We start from the raw sequence: 19,919 nt of genomic DNA, 5'->3' as shown, positions 1-19,919 counted from the left end.
GCGGGGCAACGCGCAGCCCAGGAGCGCGCCAGGGAGAGCGGGAGGCTCGGGGTGGTTCCCGCTCGCACGATACGGGCCGGCAGAGGCAGCGGTACGGTTGCAGTGCGCTTTCTCTCCCGCGGCCCGGCTCGGTGCGGCACACTGTCATTTTCGGTTCAAGGTGTCCACAGGGTCTCTCAGGTGACTCGGGTATCTACGTCTCGGGGGCCTGTGACCCCAGGTGTGCCCTATACCTCTCACACACCTACTCGGGCATCAGCGTTCACGTTTGTCTACATCATCACGTGTTTCCTGCACAGCGTAGAGGGACTAGTGTGACCTTGAGGGTGTTTGACCTCATGCTATTTTAGTGTCTTCGCTTTCCCTGCCCAACACTGGCAATCCTGTGACTGTGATTTACTCCCCGACCACTGAGACCTCCAAGTGTAAAAACACATCTTCTGAATGAAATGTATTAAATATCAAGTGGACATAAAACAATGTGAAGCGTGCTGCAGTGTGTGTCATGTGTGTAGCTGAAACACTAACGGAATTTTGCCCTGCACATGAAGGTTATTCCTATAGACATACTGCCACTTACAGACAATTGTCCTTAAAGCAAAACCAGGTCACATAATGGCCCCTCCCTACACCTAAAATTAGTACAGGACACAGGCCCTCCACTGTGAAACACCTACAGAGAATGAAGAGCTACTAACTGCCTCCAGAAAGGGATACTGTGTTAAGAAACTGCTCCATGAGATGTAACATGACATTCTCCCCTTTTTGGCTGGACCAAAACATTATGTTAAGATTTCTAAGAGCAAGCCACAGGAAAAAATGTACACAAAGTTGCGGAAATGAAGAAAGTGTTTGAGAACAACGAACAAGTAAAATTTTCTTCCTAAAAACCAGCTACCAATGTTCCAAAGGTGATCAAAACACTTGCTGTTTTCCTCATATCCTGAAGAATAAACAATTGCTGTAATTACCAGCCCAAAAGCAACTGCCCTGAAGAGGGCAGGAAGGAAAGCAGGCTACATACAGTTACTGCTAGAACTGTAGTGCTTCCAAAATTGAAATTTTTCAAGACCCCCTAACTTACTGAATTATGTTTAACCTAAAAACCAGAAGGCTGCTGCATGGATTTGGAGGGACCTTCACAACACTTGTTGGTAGTTCTATGCAGCTGGCTGCTTTATGAAATTCCCTTGTTAATTCATACCTCTCCTGGCATGAGGAATCCTTACTGCTACTGTCCCCAGGTGGCAATGGTTGTCCCTCGCTCCATCCCTGACACAGAAACTGACTGTACACCCAACCAGTCCAGTGTAGAACAGGATCAGTCCTATGAACTCGTTTTTCTCTGCAATTGCAGTGTTAACAGGGAGTAGACACATGGGCAGTTACGGTATCTCAGCTTAAGGGTGGCAACTTTTTACCTGACTCCAACAAAAACAAGACCACCTTTAACTGCATGCTTACATTACTTTGTGGTAAGATAGCCATCCTTCCACTGACTCTCCAATGGAATGCTGTTGTTTCAAGTATTGTGCTCAATTTTAGGCACTAAACTTCTGTAATAACTAACACAGTATTAAATGAAAACATCAAGTTTTAGTCTAGAAAATTAAGCACTTGAAGGGATATTAAATTCTGGAACAGGTAACAGCAAAGGAAATATATCACAGTTGCTGAGAAACCAGAAAGGATCTATAATCAATAACTGCAGTAAGGGAAATTCACTTTAGACTTGAGGTGGACATTTCCTAGGATGAAGTTAGACAAGTATCAGGCTGCACTGTCAGACTCAGTTGTCCATTGCTGCAAGCTTTTAGGAAAAGGTAAGTATCTGTGAGGAACAGTAGAGCTGATTCTGACTTAGAGCAAGAACAAGCCATGGCCTGAACACCTTTCTGAAGTTCTTTCCAATATTTTATTTCTAATTAAATATTTCCCTAATATTTCACTGTAAATACTGCACAACTATGCCAAGGGTAGAAGTGGATTAGACTCGCTGAATAGAAGAAGTAGGTCAGGAAAATACTGTTGGGATACGATTCAAATCACTGACAAGTCAGGGGCAGTGTAGACCAATAGCATGTAACAACAAAAAATGTCATCTCAAATAATGCTGGAGAAAATATAAAAATGGAGAAATGTTAAAGACTGTCCAAGTGAATTGACGGGGTTTATGTAGAGGGACAGATTCAATTCTACGTGTGCAATTTTCCCTGATTTTGTAAGCTGTCCAGCAGAAATGGATGAAAACGCTTTCCAAACTTCAAGAGTTTAAAGGTTTAGTTTCAAGCTAATACGCTGCTTTATCAAACCCATTTCAGACTTTTGTACTGGTGAGTCTCACATGAGCTGATTTCTGCACTGCAAAATACCACCTTTTTCATATTATTTTTGTTTACACTTGATTAATTTTGGAATGAGCTTTTCAAAAAGTTTTACAGACCCTCTTTAGTTTTGATTTCGTAATTCTCCAGCTCTTCTACAATGTAAACTTAGACAAAGGGAATAAAATTAGAGTATGTGTGATGTAGTATGTGATCACCTGTGTTTAAAATGAAGAAATCTCATGTCCTCCAGTGCATATAGCCTGGCTTATCTTGGGCACCAGCAAACTACAGTGCAATCATCTGGCATTCAGGGAAAAAGACCTGAGCCTTTTGCATTAATCAAGTTGAAACTGGGAGCAGATGAACCATTTATCCTGTTCTGCATCAGCTGTGAACCACAGGTAGAAAATCTATGAGCCACAGGTGGAAATCTGGTAGCACCAGATTTCACAAACTCATTGCCTGATACAGTGATGCAGACAGCCTGTGCTCTTCTAATACCCAGCACAGGGGCTAAACTGGTGACCTGATGGTCTTGCATTATACTCAGTATTTCAAAATATGGATTGTCTTAAAAAACATGATGCAGATTAAGTATGACAGAAGTGATAATGTCACCTCCTTAAAACAGGACAAAAAGTAGAAATAAACAGCCCTGCTACTCTCACAGTTGAGCAGCAGGCTCAAGACCTTCTGTCTGCTGTTTTTTTTTAATCCATACTATTTATGAGACAATGCATCACAGCACAACTGGCTGAAAGCAGGTACTATTTTTAATGGGTGTTGTACTCTCTTGCCTTCACACCACATGCATACACACCCAGTATGGTACTGCCTGCTCTACATCCCTTTATATTAATTTATTTTATATATATTTAAGTTGTTGCAAATCAAGACTAGGTAGAACATAAATCAGTGAAGTAATGGCATATATTAAAGGTTCAGTTTCTAACACTTTGGTGCAACCAAACTCAACTTTTCCTCTTCCTTTTACTCCAAATTCCTAAACAAACTTTGTGAGTCAGTTCAGGTTTCAGTCTTAGCTTGCAAGACAACAATCCAGGTAGAGATGCAGTACTGACAAAATCAAGGATGCTTCCCGTTCTTTCAATATTAATTTACTCAGTATTTCTGTCTTCCTTTCTGAACAGGATATACTTCACTGTAAAACACTGTAAAACAGAAATCTGCTGGGAAAAGGACTACAAACACATAGCATATTGAAGAATCCAGGACATGTATGGACTCAGAACAGTGAACAAGTCTGCTGTACTGACTCACTGCACATTGCACATTTGCATGGCAAACACTTCATGGACTATTCGATACCTGCCTACACTTCAGACATCAAGCTTTCTATTACCTCTATTTATTTCTTTAGAAAACACGGAGAGCCAGGCTGCAATTTTCTATGAGTCAGCTTCAACAAACTAACAATTACCTTGTGATTAAGATACTATGCCATGGGATCAAAAGTGCTGTGCTCCAGCCCTTACTGTTTCAAAACCAATGGCACTGGAAAACAAAACAAAACCAACCCAAAACAAAACACCCCACCCTTTCAGATATGTTATCAGGCACCTTGGCCTGAAACTTTTTGGAATATATCATAGAATCATAGAACATATAATATTTAGGGTTGGAAAGGACCTTAAGATCATCTAGTTCCAACCCTCCTGCCATGGGCAGGGACACCTCACACTAAACCATGTCACCCAAGGCTCTGTCCAACCTGGCCTTGAACACTGCCAGGGATGGAGCACTCGCAACTTCCGTGGGCAACCCATTCCAGTGCCTCACCACCCTTATAGTAAAGAATTTCAAGGATTAGCTCTTCCTCCCTCATTCTGTGGGGCTCACATATTCCTGGTCTGAGAACAAGCTAAAAAAAAGCCATCAAACAGGTGCAGTCCACATGTATATACATCACCCGAGAACCAAACAGATTATTACAGAGCACCAGTGGTGTTACTCTAATTCAAAGCCAGGCAGCTACAAAGCTTTGGTCACATTTTGGAGAGAAGTGGTAATGAGGAGCATCTACACATCTCAAATTACATAAACTGTATTACGCAGTGCAAAAGTGTAATGAAACAGACTTCTGGCACAGCTGCCTGCAGACTTATGTTCAAGGGGTTGCTGGCACTCAGCCGTTCCTGTTTTTATTTCCATTCAGGTTACTTCTACGGTTATCCTGTTTCTATATTACAGGACAATCACACTAGATCTTATTCAAATTTTTCCCTTTAAAAATAAAGCAAATACTGTATGGCTTAATATACTAATATAAAAATATTAAGAACATTCCTTGCAAAAAAATTAATATCCTGTTGATTTGGTTTAGGTATATTCACATTTTACACATATTAAAAAAGTGCCAACTCCAGAAGTCCAGTATTTCTTCCCAATTTCTTTTCAGAATGGGAAAAAACCCACACTTTTTTGGTCTCTGCAGGTCTCTTTGGTAGACACATGTTTAAAATATACTTCAATGCTCTTTTCCCCTTACTTTAAACTGCAGGGCTAGAAGACCAACAGTCAAACATAAGTATATAATAACAAATTATAGATGTATAAATCAAATGGGACAAAACAGCTCTAAAACTGTGTAAAATTCTTATCTGGAAAATGCAATGACAGAGTATTTAAAAAAGGACCCAAAGGGCTCTAGTATTGTCAGTGTGATCACAGGAAAATTCAGCCTTGCTATGACAACAGCCAGCTAGCACGAGAATTCTGCTTTCCCTGAACACTAACACTTCTGAGAGAGGGGGCCTGACTGCAGATGACAGAGAAAATGAAGGGCATAAATATAGTCATATACCTAAATCTTTACCAGATGGAAGCCAAGAAAGATTATATTGAGACCATCAGTTCCTTCCCTCCCCACCCACCTCCTGGTGCAGTTACGCTTTCTGTGACACTTAAACAAAACCTGTAGATTTAATGAAGGAAAGTCCTGCTCCCCTGCAAAGAGTTGAGGCTACCTCCCCTTCACTTTAATCAAGGGAGTAAAAGATAAGACACTCTGCCTAAGTAGGAACTTAGCTTTGGCAGTCTGAATGGCCCTCAAGAGGAACTTTCTTTCACTTCATTGTTGACAAATGGGGCATAGATAGATCTCCTGGTGCAAGGGTCAAGAGGAGTGTCCAGGCAAGGCAGTAAGAATGCTATCTGGATAAAGTTGTCTGGACTAGGACATGACTTGTCTATATACACAATAGCCGGGACTAGAGAATAACAGTCAGAAGAAGACATAGGTGTAGTCTGGTCTTACCAGCCTGCCAATCCCTGTGGGCAGATTTTGCAGTGGCCCAAGTGGTTTCTGTAGTTATCCTTGGGCAGTTTTGAGATGAGGTTAGAGACTGCGGTTGCTGTCTTTCATCCCAACTGAAAAAAAAACACACAGCAGTCACAAAACAGTGAAAATATTTTCCTTCTAAATCTTTCCCTGCCAGTACTTTTGTTTCTCTGTGTCCAACTAGACAACTACAAAAAAACTGCAGGTGCATTTACTCTCTACAACTTTAACTGAACCCTGGCAGAGCTGTTGGTGCCCTTCTTTTATAGGGGACAAAAACCTTCAGTGCCTTCAGTTCAGTTTTAAATCTAGTCTATGAAGATAAAGTAGGTGTTGGAGGTGAATCATCTTTTTTTTCACGCCAGTTTCTATTCTGAAGTGATTTTGTGAAAAAGAAAAGGCCAGGTAATGGATTTAAATTATCAGGTATGTAAAAAACCTGATTTTTCAATTACAGTTTCCTTTGACCCTATCCACTGTATCTTGTACCTAACTATGGCTCAGTGTATTGCTGCTTATCTTTATCAAACTTAAATATACAAAAGGTAATTGGAAAACATGAAAGTTCACAACCCACAGATGATTGAGAAATACTGTTCATCATCATAAAAAAAAAAAATAATTGCAACAAGTGGCAGAGTATTTGGTAGAGAAAACAAAGGCCTTTGCTACTGACTGCTCCCCATAGACAATTACCCTGATGTATGTTTACATACTGTCTTTGCTTGGCTGTCTTTACTTTTTTCAACTTGGCATTTTTATGCGGTCTTACATAATCTCAAACAGGAGGGAAGTAACAGTTTCAGAACCAGTACTTTGAAAGACAATGACAGAAAGGCTGACAATTACAAAATAATCTCTTCATCATTCATCACTGCTACATCTGAAGAGGAGAAACAGGTTCTCCTATCGATACTCAGCTGTATGGTGATTTTTCACTTGCCTTGGTCTGTATTCCCAGATTTTACATGCTGACATGAAATCCTCATGGATATTAATGATTACAAACCAGGTCAGACTTTCTACATTTGTATGGGGAAGGGATAAAAAAAGGCTTCTGTCTGAACTGTTTTAGCTGAACACATATACCTCCAAAGCAGACAAACCTGACTTACTCTTCTAATGCAGAAAAAAACACAGTGTCCGTCAGAGGGTAGAGAGGACACAGAACTTCTATGTTCCTTCTTCCAAACTAGTCCACAGATGGGAATCAGTGTAAAACAGAAACAGACCACACCTTTGGTATTTCTCCTCGACCACCTTCAGTAGCAGGGGAATGTATGTCTGAATGAGCATTTAAGCATAGGGTTAAGTCTAACCACCACAACTAATCTGGACTTAAAATTTTAGAACTTGAACAATATGACTTTGCTTTCAGATAGATAAGCCAAAGATTTGTTTAGGTTTTTGATGCTGAGAAGAATATTTAATACGTCCTTGTGAGACTAAGCTGAAACCACAGACAATAAAACTCAAATGCTAATCTTATTTTTAAAAATATCTTTTTATCCATGTTTGCAAAGAATGAGAGTCTTGTGTGGGAAGGGGCTGTGCTATAAATGACAAATTTGTTCCTAAAGGCTCCAACTACCTAGTAACAAAGAAGGGAAACAACCAAACATTATACTAACATTGGGTTGGTTTGCCATAGTTACATTCTCTGATATTTCTGGGACTAGTGACCTTTCAGAGTAAATACTACAGTGAATAGTCTGTTCTTTGCAATGCATTTAGTTTCGTTCAAGAGGCCAGTTTAGAGATTTCAGATATTCACAAGGTCAATACAAACTATGTACACACAAACCAAAAGAAAAACAGAACTAAAATCATAGACTTCTGTTTTCTCATTACAGAAATTGAAGAAAAAACCCCGAACCAAAAGAAAACCAATAGGAAGTAAGTTCCAGCGTCTCTCCTGCACAGAAAGCAACTTGCATTTCAGTGCAGGAATCTTAGTGTCACCAAAATACTCGTTTTTTGTAATAAAACATAAATAATACAAACCCACAGTTGGTCTAATGGGAATTTAAGATGCAAAGAGACCACCTGGGTCACAAAACAAGTTCCTTGAATCAATGATTAACCTGGAAGGATCTTAAAAACATATGCCAAGTACCACGGAGCACAAAATTTTGTATTATTTTGTAACATATGACTGGACACCTTGGGATCAAAACATTATTTTGACACTCACGTATAAAGTCCTAACTATCCACATTTATTGTTGTTTTGAACCCAGTATGGCAAATCAGATTCCTTGGTCTCATGAACAGTGCTAACCTGATTTGTTGTATTTGTCCTTGATTTTGACAAGGAAGTTAGATAAAGGAGCTACAGTTACTTTTAGTGCCAGTAATTTCACATATGGGAAGAGAAACCAAAAGCATTGTGCATCTCCTGTAAAACAGATACCTTTTTTGTTTACAAAACTTCTGTTTATCCACTGAAAAAAGAACTGATACGGCTAAGACATGGACTTCTCATACTTTTTGCCTGACTGCTCTAGATGTAGCAAGAACCAATTTATTTGCTTTTCCTCCATTTATGAAATTTACTTAAAATATCAAAGGAGACATGTATCTTATCTTCATTCCACTTCCTCTTAGAAGAAAGGAGAATTAAAAAGGAAAAGCACACAAGCCAGAAACGGAGGTACCGCTACTCCATCATCTGCAGATACGAGGAAAACACTGCCACAGTAGTTATGAGGCATGCACATAGAAGAATCCCCACATGATCTAGTCTCCATTCACAGGCACAACTGTAACCTAGTATAAACTGGAATTGATATGTCTGACCTAAAATCCTAACCCAAGAAAAGTTGTCTGATTTATGACCTCCTTACTATTGCCAGTTTCCATACCTTAAGAACCTCCCAGAACATATAAACCATACATAAACCAGATCATTTTTAGAGCAGATTAATTCCCACATTCTGAGGCAAACAGCACTGGATCGACACACCATGACTGTTTCCATTGCATTAATAAAGACTGCATAATCAATGAAAACACTAAAAAATAAAGATCCCTTCCCTGCAGAGAGAAATCAGGCTGGAACCCCAGTTTCAGTGAACTAGAAAGCCTGTGATTAAAAAAAAAAAAAAGCAAACAAAAAGAACCCAAACCACTACTTCTCCCCTATTCACCAATGAAGTTTAAGTTTGATTACAAGCAGACTGATTTCAGTCACAGCACAGAGTGGCATAAGGAAAAAGGAAGAAGACATAACATAGTTCTGAATTCAAATACTTTGCACTTCTCTGTAGCCACAGATCTTCAGACATTTTGCAAACTGTGACTCACTGCTCTTCTCACCTCCCATCTAAAGAAACAAAAACAACCAAAAAGTAATGAGCCAGCTGAGAAAGGACTTGCAGACAGGTCTCACCTCCAAAATGAAATCTGTATTTGGATCAGTTTGACCCAAAATGGTAATTACAATACCCATGCCCCTCAACTGGAAAATTTAGTTGCAGTATTCCAGTCATTTTCAGATTTTTAACTCATTTGTCTAGGCAGGGTGAGTGCTGAAATGGAAATCTGAGATTTCTGTTAGAAAAAAATCAGAATATCTTGATTTTCTTAAAAAGAATTCCTGTTTTTCTCAACCAGTGACAGACCCAAGAACAGCTTCAGATCCCCAGAAGTTCTATTCTCAACAAAATCAGCTATTAGTCTAGCAATTAGCAGTCAAACTTACATTTCACCAGATAGAATATGCTGTCTTCCATCTGATGTGTCAGGGCCCTGGAAAGACTCCTCCTTCATGCTGCTTATTATAATCAGGATCCATTTAGGTTTAAAAAACAAACACACAAACAAACCCCTTGCCTGCAGTTTCAGCAAATTAACTCATCAGTATTAGCTTCCTTTGCTGAAGCTCCTTGAGCCTCTTAGATACATACATTTTCATTTCACTGTCATTTTGCTGTTCTGCTTGTAAAATTCAGTGAAAAGCTATTTATCTTTGCAGGTAGGTACATCCACATAAGTTGTGTCATTTGGCTGTTACCACCGTGATCAAGGTTCTAGGTACACAGGTTATTGACCTCAAAACACGCTGTTTGAAGACCTTGTCTGACATAATTGTGGCTTAAACCATGACAGTGTTATTCTCTGTGTCAATAGTAGTTTCATCTGTTGTCTACTATATTTACAGCTGAACAAAATAAAGAGAATAGAAACTACTACTCAATGCAGTTTTCTTAAGACATTCTCCTGTCACAGTACTGGGATTAATTTCAGCTATACTAGTAAGTAGCCTACTTTTTAAGGATAAGGATGTTGAGGTATGTACAATGAAGAATTAGTAATTTCTAATGTTACTTCAACTCCCAATTTAAGAATCATATTTAAGAAACATGAACATCTCACTAAAATGTGCCAGACGTTCCTCTTTCTTACTTCAACTGAAAATCATTCAGAACTGTTACAATAAAATTGTGTTCCATATTTTCATTGCATGATGAATGTTCAACATGGAGGTAATATCTGACTTCCTCAGGGAAGAGTGCATGTACAGCCACATGAACTACATTCCCAGCAACCAGTGACAGTGAACTTTGACGTGAGTTAATGATACAGAGGAAGCAACAGGGCAAACTGGAGGGGAAAGGGGAAGATGAGCAACAAACTTGCCCAGTAAGAGGCTAGAAATCCCAAGTTTGTGGTCTGGGTTCTCTTCCCATCATAGGCAGGCATTGGCACTAGTTGTGGTTTCATTAGATCAACCCTACATTATGATACTACCTTGCAAACTGCAGCCAAGGAGGAGGAGGGAGGGCAGGGAGAGAAACAGAAACACAACAGAGAGCGTTGAAGCCAACAATACTATATCCACCCCAAGTAAAGACGGCACAGATCTTCATATCATCCCCCTATCAATGTTCTCAACAATATACATCAAACAATTTACTAAGAATTCTGAGATGGAAAGTTTATTCATACGATGTTCATGTGATGAGGCTTTAATAAATCACAGTTCCTGGATGGGAAGAAATACATACCACATTAAATTTTCCTTGTCTAAGTTCACTGCAGAGATTCCTGGTGACCACGGCTGCTTTAGATGCCCAGTACCTAGCTACATTATCCACCTAAAACTGGAACAAAAGAGTCAGATAAAAAAACTGACATGTGTAACACACCCTCAAGAAGAACTTTGGAGTAATTTGCAGGGTATAGCAACATTTGTTATACATAAAATCAAGCCTCATGTTTATGTGTAACAGAATAGCCATCTGATTAAAACAATAATAAAACTATAGCATCTACTTCTGAGTCATTTATCTTGGATAATTAATTTGCCAACAGCATGAGTCACTCAGAAATGAGTTAAAGAATGACTCATTTTAACTTTTATTAACATTCTCCTTAAAATAAAAGGATTCCTTCCTTACCCTTAAAGTGTTGCACATTTTAGTTCTTTTCACAATGCCAAAATCTGCTTTATTTAGAATAGCTGGATTAACTGCCGGAATAATTATCTTCTTTTTATTATGCCATTCACCCAGAGATCTTATGGTGCTTTATAAATGTGTGTGTATTTTTTAGAGCACCCACATTTACGATGAAGTGTAGTAGTATGACAGTACCTGGCAGCACCACACAAAAGCACCTGACTGGAACTGCAGTTAGAACCTATTATCTGCTGAAATAGCAAAGGGAAATTCAGATGCACAAAACTGAATTACAAACAATGGAATTTTGCTGTTTACATCTCAGTTTTTGCACAGTAGGGTTTATTTTGACTACAGAAGGTCAGATCAGACGGTGCTTAGTAACTTCAGTGGAAACCTTTCTATTTCTTCGGATATCAACTGTGAGCAAACTTTCATTAAGGAAGCCTGGCCTGTTTCAAAAGCTGCTTTTCCTTGGCTGCAGCATGGTGTGACATCAGGCAAAGCAGCATAAAATTGAGAACTGTATGTGGAACTATGTTTGGAAATACTCTTAACTCTGCAAGTCTGAATATGCCCAAAGGCTGCAGTCCATTCAGCTGCCTGCAGTTTAACTCCTTGCTGAAGAATTGCCAAAGGTGCAACTTCACAAGCAATTTAGACAATCTAAGACTGCCTAACAGAAGAGAAGCAGCCCTGCCCTTCTGTCCCACCAGCATTTCTGCCTGTTCTTCCGCTATTCCAGCATCTGTTTGACCAAATAGGTCTACTTGCTGATTTGGCTGAAACTACTGGTATAAAATGTGATTAAAAAATTAGCTGCTCATTAATCCACTCTTTAGAAGCAACTGAGACTTTATGAGTTTTCATCATCTTCCATCTGTTGCTCCACTTTCAAGGAAGAAGACTGTGTTTCTCTTCAAGGACTGCAAAGAGCAAGGTAGTCTGACTACATGGCAGAAGTATAGGCTCTTCTTTTCAGGAGTATGACTTCATTCTGTGCAGGGCAGATGTCTAGTGTGTATTAAGCTCTCTGCCTTCTGTGTTTGCTATAGGTTGGTCAATGCCAAGACTGAAATACTAATAAAATACAAGCTTAGAAAAAGAAAGATGTTAATTCCTTGCTCTTTTATCATTCTGTAGGATAACTGTGTTACCCAATATTAGACATTCATTTTGATAAATGAATAATAGGCTAGTGAAGACAGCTAAGGCTTCATTCCTGACTTCTTCCAGAGGGTAGTTCAGTTACAGTTCTGTTGCTTACCTGTACCATGTAGCATAACTGCCCTTCCAGAACAAAAATTTAACTTAGACCTGAAACTATTCTAAGCATTTCTCGCCACTAGCTCTACAGGAAGCGTAAGGTAAAAAAATCTGAAGGTCAGTGGTATGACTGTCCCACTTCAATCACATCCTCACATGAGTTCAAGAAGCTCCAAGTGTCCAAAGCCATGATGACATTCCAAGGAAGGGTACATAATGTCAGGGAACAGCACTAGTTTCTGAGGTCAAGGCAGACAGTTGACACTTGCCAAGAACAAAAGATCAGTCTTGGGTGTCAGAGCCAGAAGGATGAGTAATACTACACTGAATTATTGTAATGGCTGCACTGTAATGTATCCTGCTTCTTGGATTCAGCCCATGTTACATGAGCAGCAAGCTTCTTGCTCTTGAACTACATCTTTTTCAGGCACCTTGTATTTCTGACATACAGAACTGTCCAGTCTTCCAGCTTCTACACAGAACTTATGTCTGTGTATCTATATATATGTGCACACAAATACACACACACACACACACCCCTTTAGTGGAAATCTTTCAGTTTCTTCAGCTATTAGCTATATATATCATACCTATTTGACAGATCTTAGTATCTTGTCCAGTTTTCCTATTTCAGACTTTCTAGATACTTACTGACTTAATGTTCCAACTTATTTATCTTGTTTTTAGTAAGATGACACAGCAAAAGTTGAGAATGCAATGATCACCAGGATGTCTTGGTGAATTTTTCTGGAGCTGTTCTGAGGGGTCTGGGACCATTAGACAGCTATTTATAACCCATATTTTACGTAACACTACAAAAGAAGAAACGGTGTTCTCAAAACAAAGTAATCCTAAGAATTAAAGCCTGAATTTCTTACGCCATGGAGAATTTCCATAAGCAGCCTGGAACTGAAATAAATCTGAAACACATGTTTCATTTTAGGAAAGTCTACCCTGAGATTTTACCTTTAAATCATGATTACCCATCTTGGTATTTATATAGCTCTGTGGATGATGGAAAAGGAATCAGCAAGACATGGAGAGAAATAAAGTTTTACTGATAAGATCTGGAATACACCCCCAGCCCTTAACCTAGAGGTTACAAGCTAACATGCTCTGCAAAGAAAATAATTAACATCAGGTATGGCAAAAAGTGGCAACAGGTCTAGGCCTAGAGTTGGAGCTAAAAAAATATTATGCAAATATTTGCATAATTAAGCACTGGTTTAGGAAACCAAACAAAATTTGGATACATACTTCCAACACCCTTCATGAAATATAAGCAACATTAAAAAAAAAAACATTTTCTGAAGTAGTCAATGCTTCTGGACTGAATGTATCCTTCTGTATCAACAATACTTCTCCATTTTTATGTCCAAAGGATACAAAGACTTGAAATCCACAGGAAAACTGAGATGTAAGACTCTGGCTATGTGTAATCAGTGACAAAACTCATACTGACTTATCTAAATACAGGATTCAATTTAGTATTCCAGCTGTAGAGCCATTTCTAACAGTATGTCCTGAGACATCAGTATAATGTCGACTAGGAGGGAAGAATATTTTACCCACCCAGTCAATACCAACCATCAGTCTTCCTGCTTGTGGATTTTCTGTTACGGTTTCCAGTTACGCGATTATCAGTAGATCAAAAATGCCTGGTTTACATGATTTAGCATAATGACAAACCAAAGTGACACAGAGTACTGGATCTGGTTATAATGGAGTTAACTTTCTGGGGCACATCATAAATGCCCCAGAAACTATATTCAGCAATCAGTTGTACGTAAAAGTCATCTGTGCAGAGTGGTTTTAAAAAAATAAGACAGCATACAATTTAAAAGAAATCATCTATTCTCATATAAATATACTTTCACAAAAGAATCCTTTGACTGTATATTTTTAAACAATAGTTATACTATTCACACCACGTATCTTAAACACCTGATAACTAACTACATTATTTCATACATGACTATGAACCAGACAGATAGCTGATACATTTATAAGACAAATGCTTCTGTCACAACCTGAAAACAGTTCATACCATTTTCTCCAACAGAGGCCACTTTTGCTGTTACATTGACTAGCATGATATTGTGTTGTTTAGCCTGATCAGCAGACTCATGTCTATGCTTCAGCACAAAAACCCCAAATACTTAGCCATCACTAGTGGTCTTATAGCACTGATTGCCAGAGTTGCAGAAAGACCCTAGAAAAGGCAGAAAAATAGAAGTAATTGTTTTTTTTTTTTCCCTCCAGTTAGTAAAGCTTCAATTTCCTTTAGAATAAAACACACAAAATCATATATATACACACACATACCCAAAATATTTCTCAATTATTATTAATCTTGACAGTCTAAGAAAGTTTTACTCCAAATTGACAGTTCAAATGAGTAGGGTGTATCACAGAAACATTTAAGAAACATATTTTATCATCATTTATGCTGTGATCATGGTTAAAAACCCCTGAGGTTAAGAATCCCACTATATTAGGAAAAAACGAGTATAGCTGCTGTAATGAAAGGCCCTAGTGATTCTGTCTTGAAAAGTTTCCCGTTCATAATAACAAAAGATTTAAATATGTGTGGGTGGAAAAATATACAACATTAATACTGAAAAAAACCCACCCTAACTGCATTACTAATTCCTCAGAATATCGAAGCCATTTACATGCTTTAGTCACCAGAGACAGTATAGAATACTATCACTAAGACACATTGTTACACATGCTTATTAAAGAGCTGTTCAAGTTCAAATAATCTGAAAACCTAAAAACTTGGTAAGCATAATGATTCAAGGCACCTGATTATGTCTATAGGTATGTTTGAAACCTGTTGATGAGAGGTAGAAGGTTCTGATTTCAAAATGCTAGATCTCACTTTCAAAATGGTTATTATTTATATTACTGCATTACAGAGAGTAATTGATTTTGGAAATTTTTAGTTTAATTCCAAGATTGAAAGTTTGGTTACAGCTGAAATGTTCTCTTTAGCTCATCAGAGAATTATTCAATAATTAAAAGAGGGACAGAACAAATAACCAGAAGGTTGAAGGAGAATCCAAACGGAACAGCAATAACTTTGTCTCATTTGTACTCTCTCCAAAGACTAAGCCTTGAGTTATTCAAACTGAACAAAATACAAGTCAGTAAATTTATTTCAGATCTTCCCTGCTTAAGACAATATAGCTCCTGCTCAATACTATATTATATGAGTAATACTATGCTTGCCATGCACAGATTTTCAAATAAAAACAGTATGCTGGGCACATGAAGCACACTTTCATTACACAAAACACTGGCAAGCGACCAGGAGGCCTCACACCATCTACAAGAAGCACACATGTGGCAATACCTAAACAAGCCTTCTTAACACAACCACATCTCCAGCTGTGAGCTCCCTGTCTCTTCTCTCAGTGAATGACTTTTTAAACAACCATAACCTTACTTTTTGAAGCAACCAGCCCTCGTCCTGGGAATCAACCAGAGGCCAGGAATCAAGCCCCAGGCCCAGCATCAGACACTCCAGCTTGCCTCCAGCTTGCTCATCAGCAATCCCCTCCTTCCTCCCCAGCCTCCTACCTGCATATCCCACACTGCATTGTGCTCCTCAAGCCAATGGGTCTACGATTCCTCATCAAACCTTTCTGTCAGTGGGTCTATGATTCATTTGTCAAACTGTATTTTGTGCTCCCAGATGACCTCACAACCATCCACAAGCTCCTTCCAGTAAAGATCTCCTCCCACCCCAGCTGAAATCCCACAATTAGTTAACCAAATCAGACATGAAACAGCCGCAGCATTTGTGGCTAGCAGAAAGCCCCTGCCCTCCTACTGGGGAAAGCTGCCCTTCATCACCCAGCCCTGCTGCCATCCTCCACCCCTGCTGCCGTTACCCGCCCCGGGGCAAAATCTCAGGAGCCAGGGAACACCTGCGGAAGCTCTTGGTTCCCCTAGGCTAGACTGGGAGTCTTCTGCTGGGGGCTAGCCTGAGAACCAACCAGGGTCAGGGTGGTGGAGGGCAAGCTGTGGTCTCAGTCCCAGCCAAGGAGGCTTCCCCAGTGCAGTGTAGTGAGCAGGGCTGGAAGGACCTTTGTGGTGGGGCTGAGGCAGTAACCTTGGACACTACTGCAAGCCTCACACTCAGGGACACGCCACCTCATCTCCTGTAATCAATCTGATGTGTGTTCATATCTGTTTGAAGCAAGAAACGCAGTGCTATTCAACTTGCACAGGATGGCAACATGAACATTTGTTTGCTTTCAGGTGGACTGCCTCTGTGCACATGGTTCAAGGGAAAACTTGAACATATGCAACACTAAAGCAGGCTAAATTAGACTGACAAACCCAAGCCATTTTTCTCTTCGTGACCTTAAAACTAGTCTTGCTGTTTCAGATAATGTAATACCAACTTTTAGAGAAAACCAAAAGATGTTTTAGGAGGCATAAGCAGAAAACAAACAAATAGGTAAAGATTCAAAAGTCAACCACAGAAAACCAATATTGAACAAACTGGGAAATGTGAGACTGAAAAGTAGCTCATAAAACAGATGATAAAGGAAAACATGTCTGTATTACCAAAGAAAAATAAGCAAATGAACAGCCTACAAAGTCATGAGTTCATAAAATCAGTTGTTTATGCATCAGAAATAATGGCACATGAAAGCAACCGACAGGTGTGGGACAGTGAGGGTACCACTATACATGCTCAAATTAAACGAAGTGTGAAATGCATCCACAGGACTGCAAGCAACAAGATAAATGACAAGCATTGCCCTGAAAGATAGGGGTGAAAAAGGGCTGATGTGGCAGACTCCCAAGAAGATAACACAATAAACCATTTTCCTTCAGGACACCTATGGCACAAGGAATGGGGGTTTTCTTGACAGTCGGCTGCAAACCCTGCAGAACTTTGCAACCAGGATGGGAAAGCAGCACAGTCAGAGCATGAAGCACAGCAGAAACAGGAGGGCTGAGGAGAAACTGAAGTACTTTGTTAATTCCCTGGGAAAGGTGAGTTGAGTACAGAGAAGCTGAAGCTACTCCTGGTTTGGCTGCTGCTCAGATGTGCTGAAGGATGTTGGGCCAAGTCCCAGGAGTGTTGGCTGTGTCTCTACTTCTGACAGCAATTTAAAAGCTAGCTGAGTTATGCTGTCTCATAGGGCATCATCTCATCATTCAGGTGAGTAGATCATCCACAACTTTGGAATGCTGTCCCAAATACTAGGAGCATAAGATTCTAAGGGTAATGGTGAGAGTTCTAGCAAGTAATTTATAGAATATCTTTTCCGCTTTGGGCAGTGGCAGCCTTGCTCCACAAGTTATAGAGAATTTGAAAAGAAACAAACAAATTTCAGGGGTGAAGGAGTTAACAGTTTTGGCAGGAAATATTTTTGTTGCAACTGGCTGTGCTTGCACAAACCACTTTAAGGAGATGATATTGGTGGAAAGCCATAAAGGTTATTTACATAGACAGAGTTTCATCTCCCACTCCAAAGCAGGCTGGATTGTTTATGCTAATCTAATGCTTTCTTTATCATGGCTCGTGTGAAGCTAGGAACACATGTTAGGTTGTGTTTTTCTTTGCTCTTTCAGTACGCTGCTAGCAGTCCTTTGAGATACTGGTTTAATGAGATACTAGTTTAAATTATGCAGCATGTGCAATATTATAAAAACAGTTTCAGAAATTTAATATTCAAATAAAACCAAAATATTGTTTGTACCATGAGCTTTATTATGCTCCAATGTAGCAAGAACAAAGTTATGCAGGAAATAGATCCCAACCTTTTTAGGAATATACCTTGTAAAATACTCCAACAAGTTGAAGAGAACAACTTTCAGGTTTGCTTCTAGCAGCTATTTTTTCCATTTCCTTGACAGCCATTCTCAGTCCCCTCCTGGTATGAGAAAGCTGTTTTGGCATTAGCTTAGTTTAACAGTTGGTATTTACTGTTCTGTTCAAGTCAGAAACTGAGATACTTTTTATTTAAAAAGCCTAAGTCTTAAAGCATGTCTACAAGAGCTTGTCAGTTTTCTTTGGCAACAATTTCAAATCCAGTGTTGCATCATATTCTGCTGTTAGAACAGACCCACTCTTGCAACATAGCCTGCACCCAAACTGAGATTAAGTACACATCTTTTTGGATATGACACAGCCTCTGTTTAAAGAATGATGGGATTTGATATTAAAATTAACAACCTCATCAAAGCAGCTGATACAAGATCTGTGTAGAATTATTCTTTTTATAGGATTGCTTGCACTGGCTGGTATTCTTTTCATCAAATGAAAACCAAACATTTGGTTTTGGTAGTTACTGGCTATGTTCAAGTTACTTTTCCTTTAATTTCAAATTAAAGCAGGCAGACATTCCTTATTAAAGTTCAATGAATTCCTCTCTGAATTCCCTAAAGAGAAACTTAAGATGATTTTCATTACCAAATCCTGTATATTTCCATACCCTGCCATTCTAAGAAAGGATGATCTGTTTAGCATTATGATACTATTTTGAAAATAAAGCCAAATGATTTCTCTCATCCTTGTTTAAGAAATTAAATCCCCATCTTGCAAACCAGGTGTTGTCCACCTGGGGATAGTTTTAAGCAAAAGCACCTTACTAAGCATTTTCCACAGCTGTCACTCTGTCAGTATTGTAAATCAACGTAAAGAAAAAGCACAGCCTGAACTTAAAACTGGAGTTTCCCAGTTCTGCTGATCCTTCCTCTGATAAAAGACACGTGCAGCTGGAGCGGCTCATCTGGCCTTTTCTCTTTTACCGCTTGCAAACAGTGATTATCCTGTTTGATACACAAACTGCAAAACGCCTGTGGAAACAGCATCCCTGCAATCACCCACAAAATCGACAAGCTTGAACTTACATATATCCTTCTGCTAGGCCTGAGGGAGGCACAGCACGGACTCTGCAAGCGGCGAGGAGAGCAGGTAAAGGTAGGCCCGGCGAGGCTAGGGCGCCTTCCCGTGGCAGCCCAGCTCCTGCTGCCGCGGAGGAGCCAGGTCCCGGTGGCTCTGGGTGAGGACAGAGCTGAAGCCCAGTAAGCACCCCCTCATAGCCCTCCACCACAGCAAAGCCCAGTCGCACCCTGAGCACACATCACATACTGCACCGCTACCCCAGTCAGGCCGTAGCGCTGCGGCTAATACCCCGCCCAGTCACGCCCACTCCCAGCAGGCCGCGCGGCGCCGCTCACTGCCATTGGTGGGATTTGAAAAGAAGCCGCGGCCGTGCCGGTATCCTGGTACCGGTGGTAACGGCAAGTGGTCCGGGAGAGTGGAGCGCTGGGCTGCCTTCGTGCGCCTGGAGCTGGCGGCTACGCCCGCCCAGCGTGGCCTCGGCTCTCAGGTAAATCTTGCGGGTGGCGGGCCTGCTGGGCTTTCCTCTGAGGAGGAAAGGAGGCAGTGGTCGCGGCCCGCGGGTGGCGAAGTTGAGAAGCAGCAGTGTGGGTGCCCGTCCGGAGGGTGGTGCTGAGGCCTCTTCTGCTCATCGTGGCTGGCGCCTGCGGTTGGGAATGGTGGGTGGGAAGTCTTGGGGTGGGAGGAGTCTGAAAGCTCGGTGCGGCTGCCGGACTTGAAAGCCGCGGGTGATGCTTGGGCCAGGGCCGTGGT

At 40.2% G+C, this 19,919-nt stretch overlaps 1 protein-coding gene across 2 annotated transcripts in view; it reads right to left on the bottom strand.

The window, feature by feature from the left end:
* Positions 1–14,414, bottom strand: part of PANK1 (pantothenate kinase 1) — a 42,910-nt gene extending 28,496 nt beyond the window's left edge. Inside the window, exons 1-3 of one of the 2 annotated variants that reach the window (XM_057401002.1) lie at positions 14,343–14,414; positions 10,637–10,732; positions 5,605–5,717 (exon numbers count right to left, since the gene is read on the bottom strand). In XM_057401002.1, coding sequence (XP_057256985.1) covers positions 5,605–5,717; positions 10,637–10,641 — 118 coding nt within the window. In that variant the 5' untranslated portion in view covers positions 10,642–10,732; positions 14,343–14,414. Of the gene's footprint in view, positions 1–5,604; positions 5,718–9,330; positions 9,593–10,636; positions 10,733–14,342 lie in introns of those variants that run through there. The other variant, XM_057401001.1, reaches the window with a different exon arrangement.
* Between the last annotated feature and the right edge of the window lie 5,505 nt (positions 14,415–19,919).

The sequence above is a fragment of the Pezoporus wallicus genome, unplaced genomic scaffold (genome assembly GCF_028554395.1).
Source record: "Pezoporus wallicus isolate ANWC-B61680 ecotype Strahan unplaced genomic scaffold, APGP_CSIRO_Pwel_v1 contig_5524, whole genome shotgun sequence".
In the NCBI taxonomy this organism is placed as follows: Eukaryota; Metazoa; Chordata; class Aves; order Psittaciformes; family Psittacidae; genus Pezoporus; species Pezoporus wallicus.
This window is presented reverse-complemented; position numbering and strand designations above follow the sequence as displayed.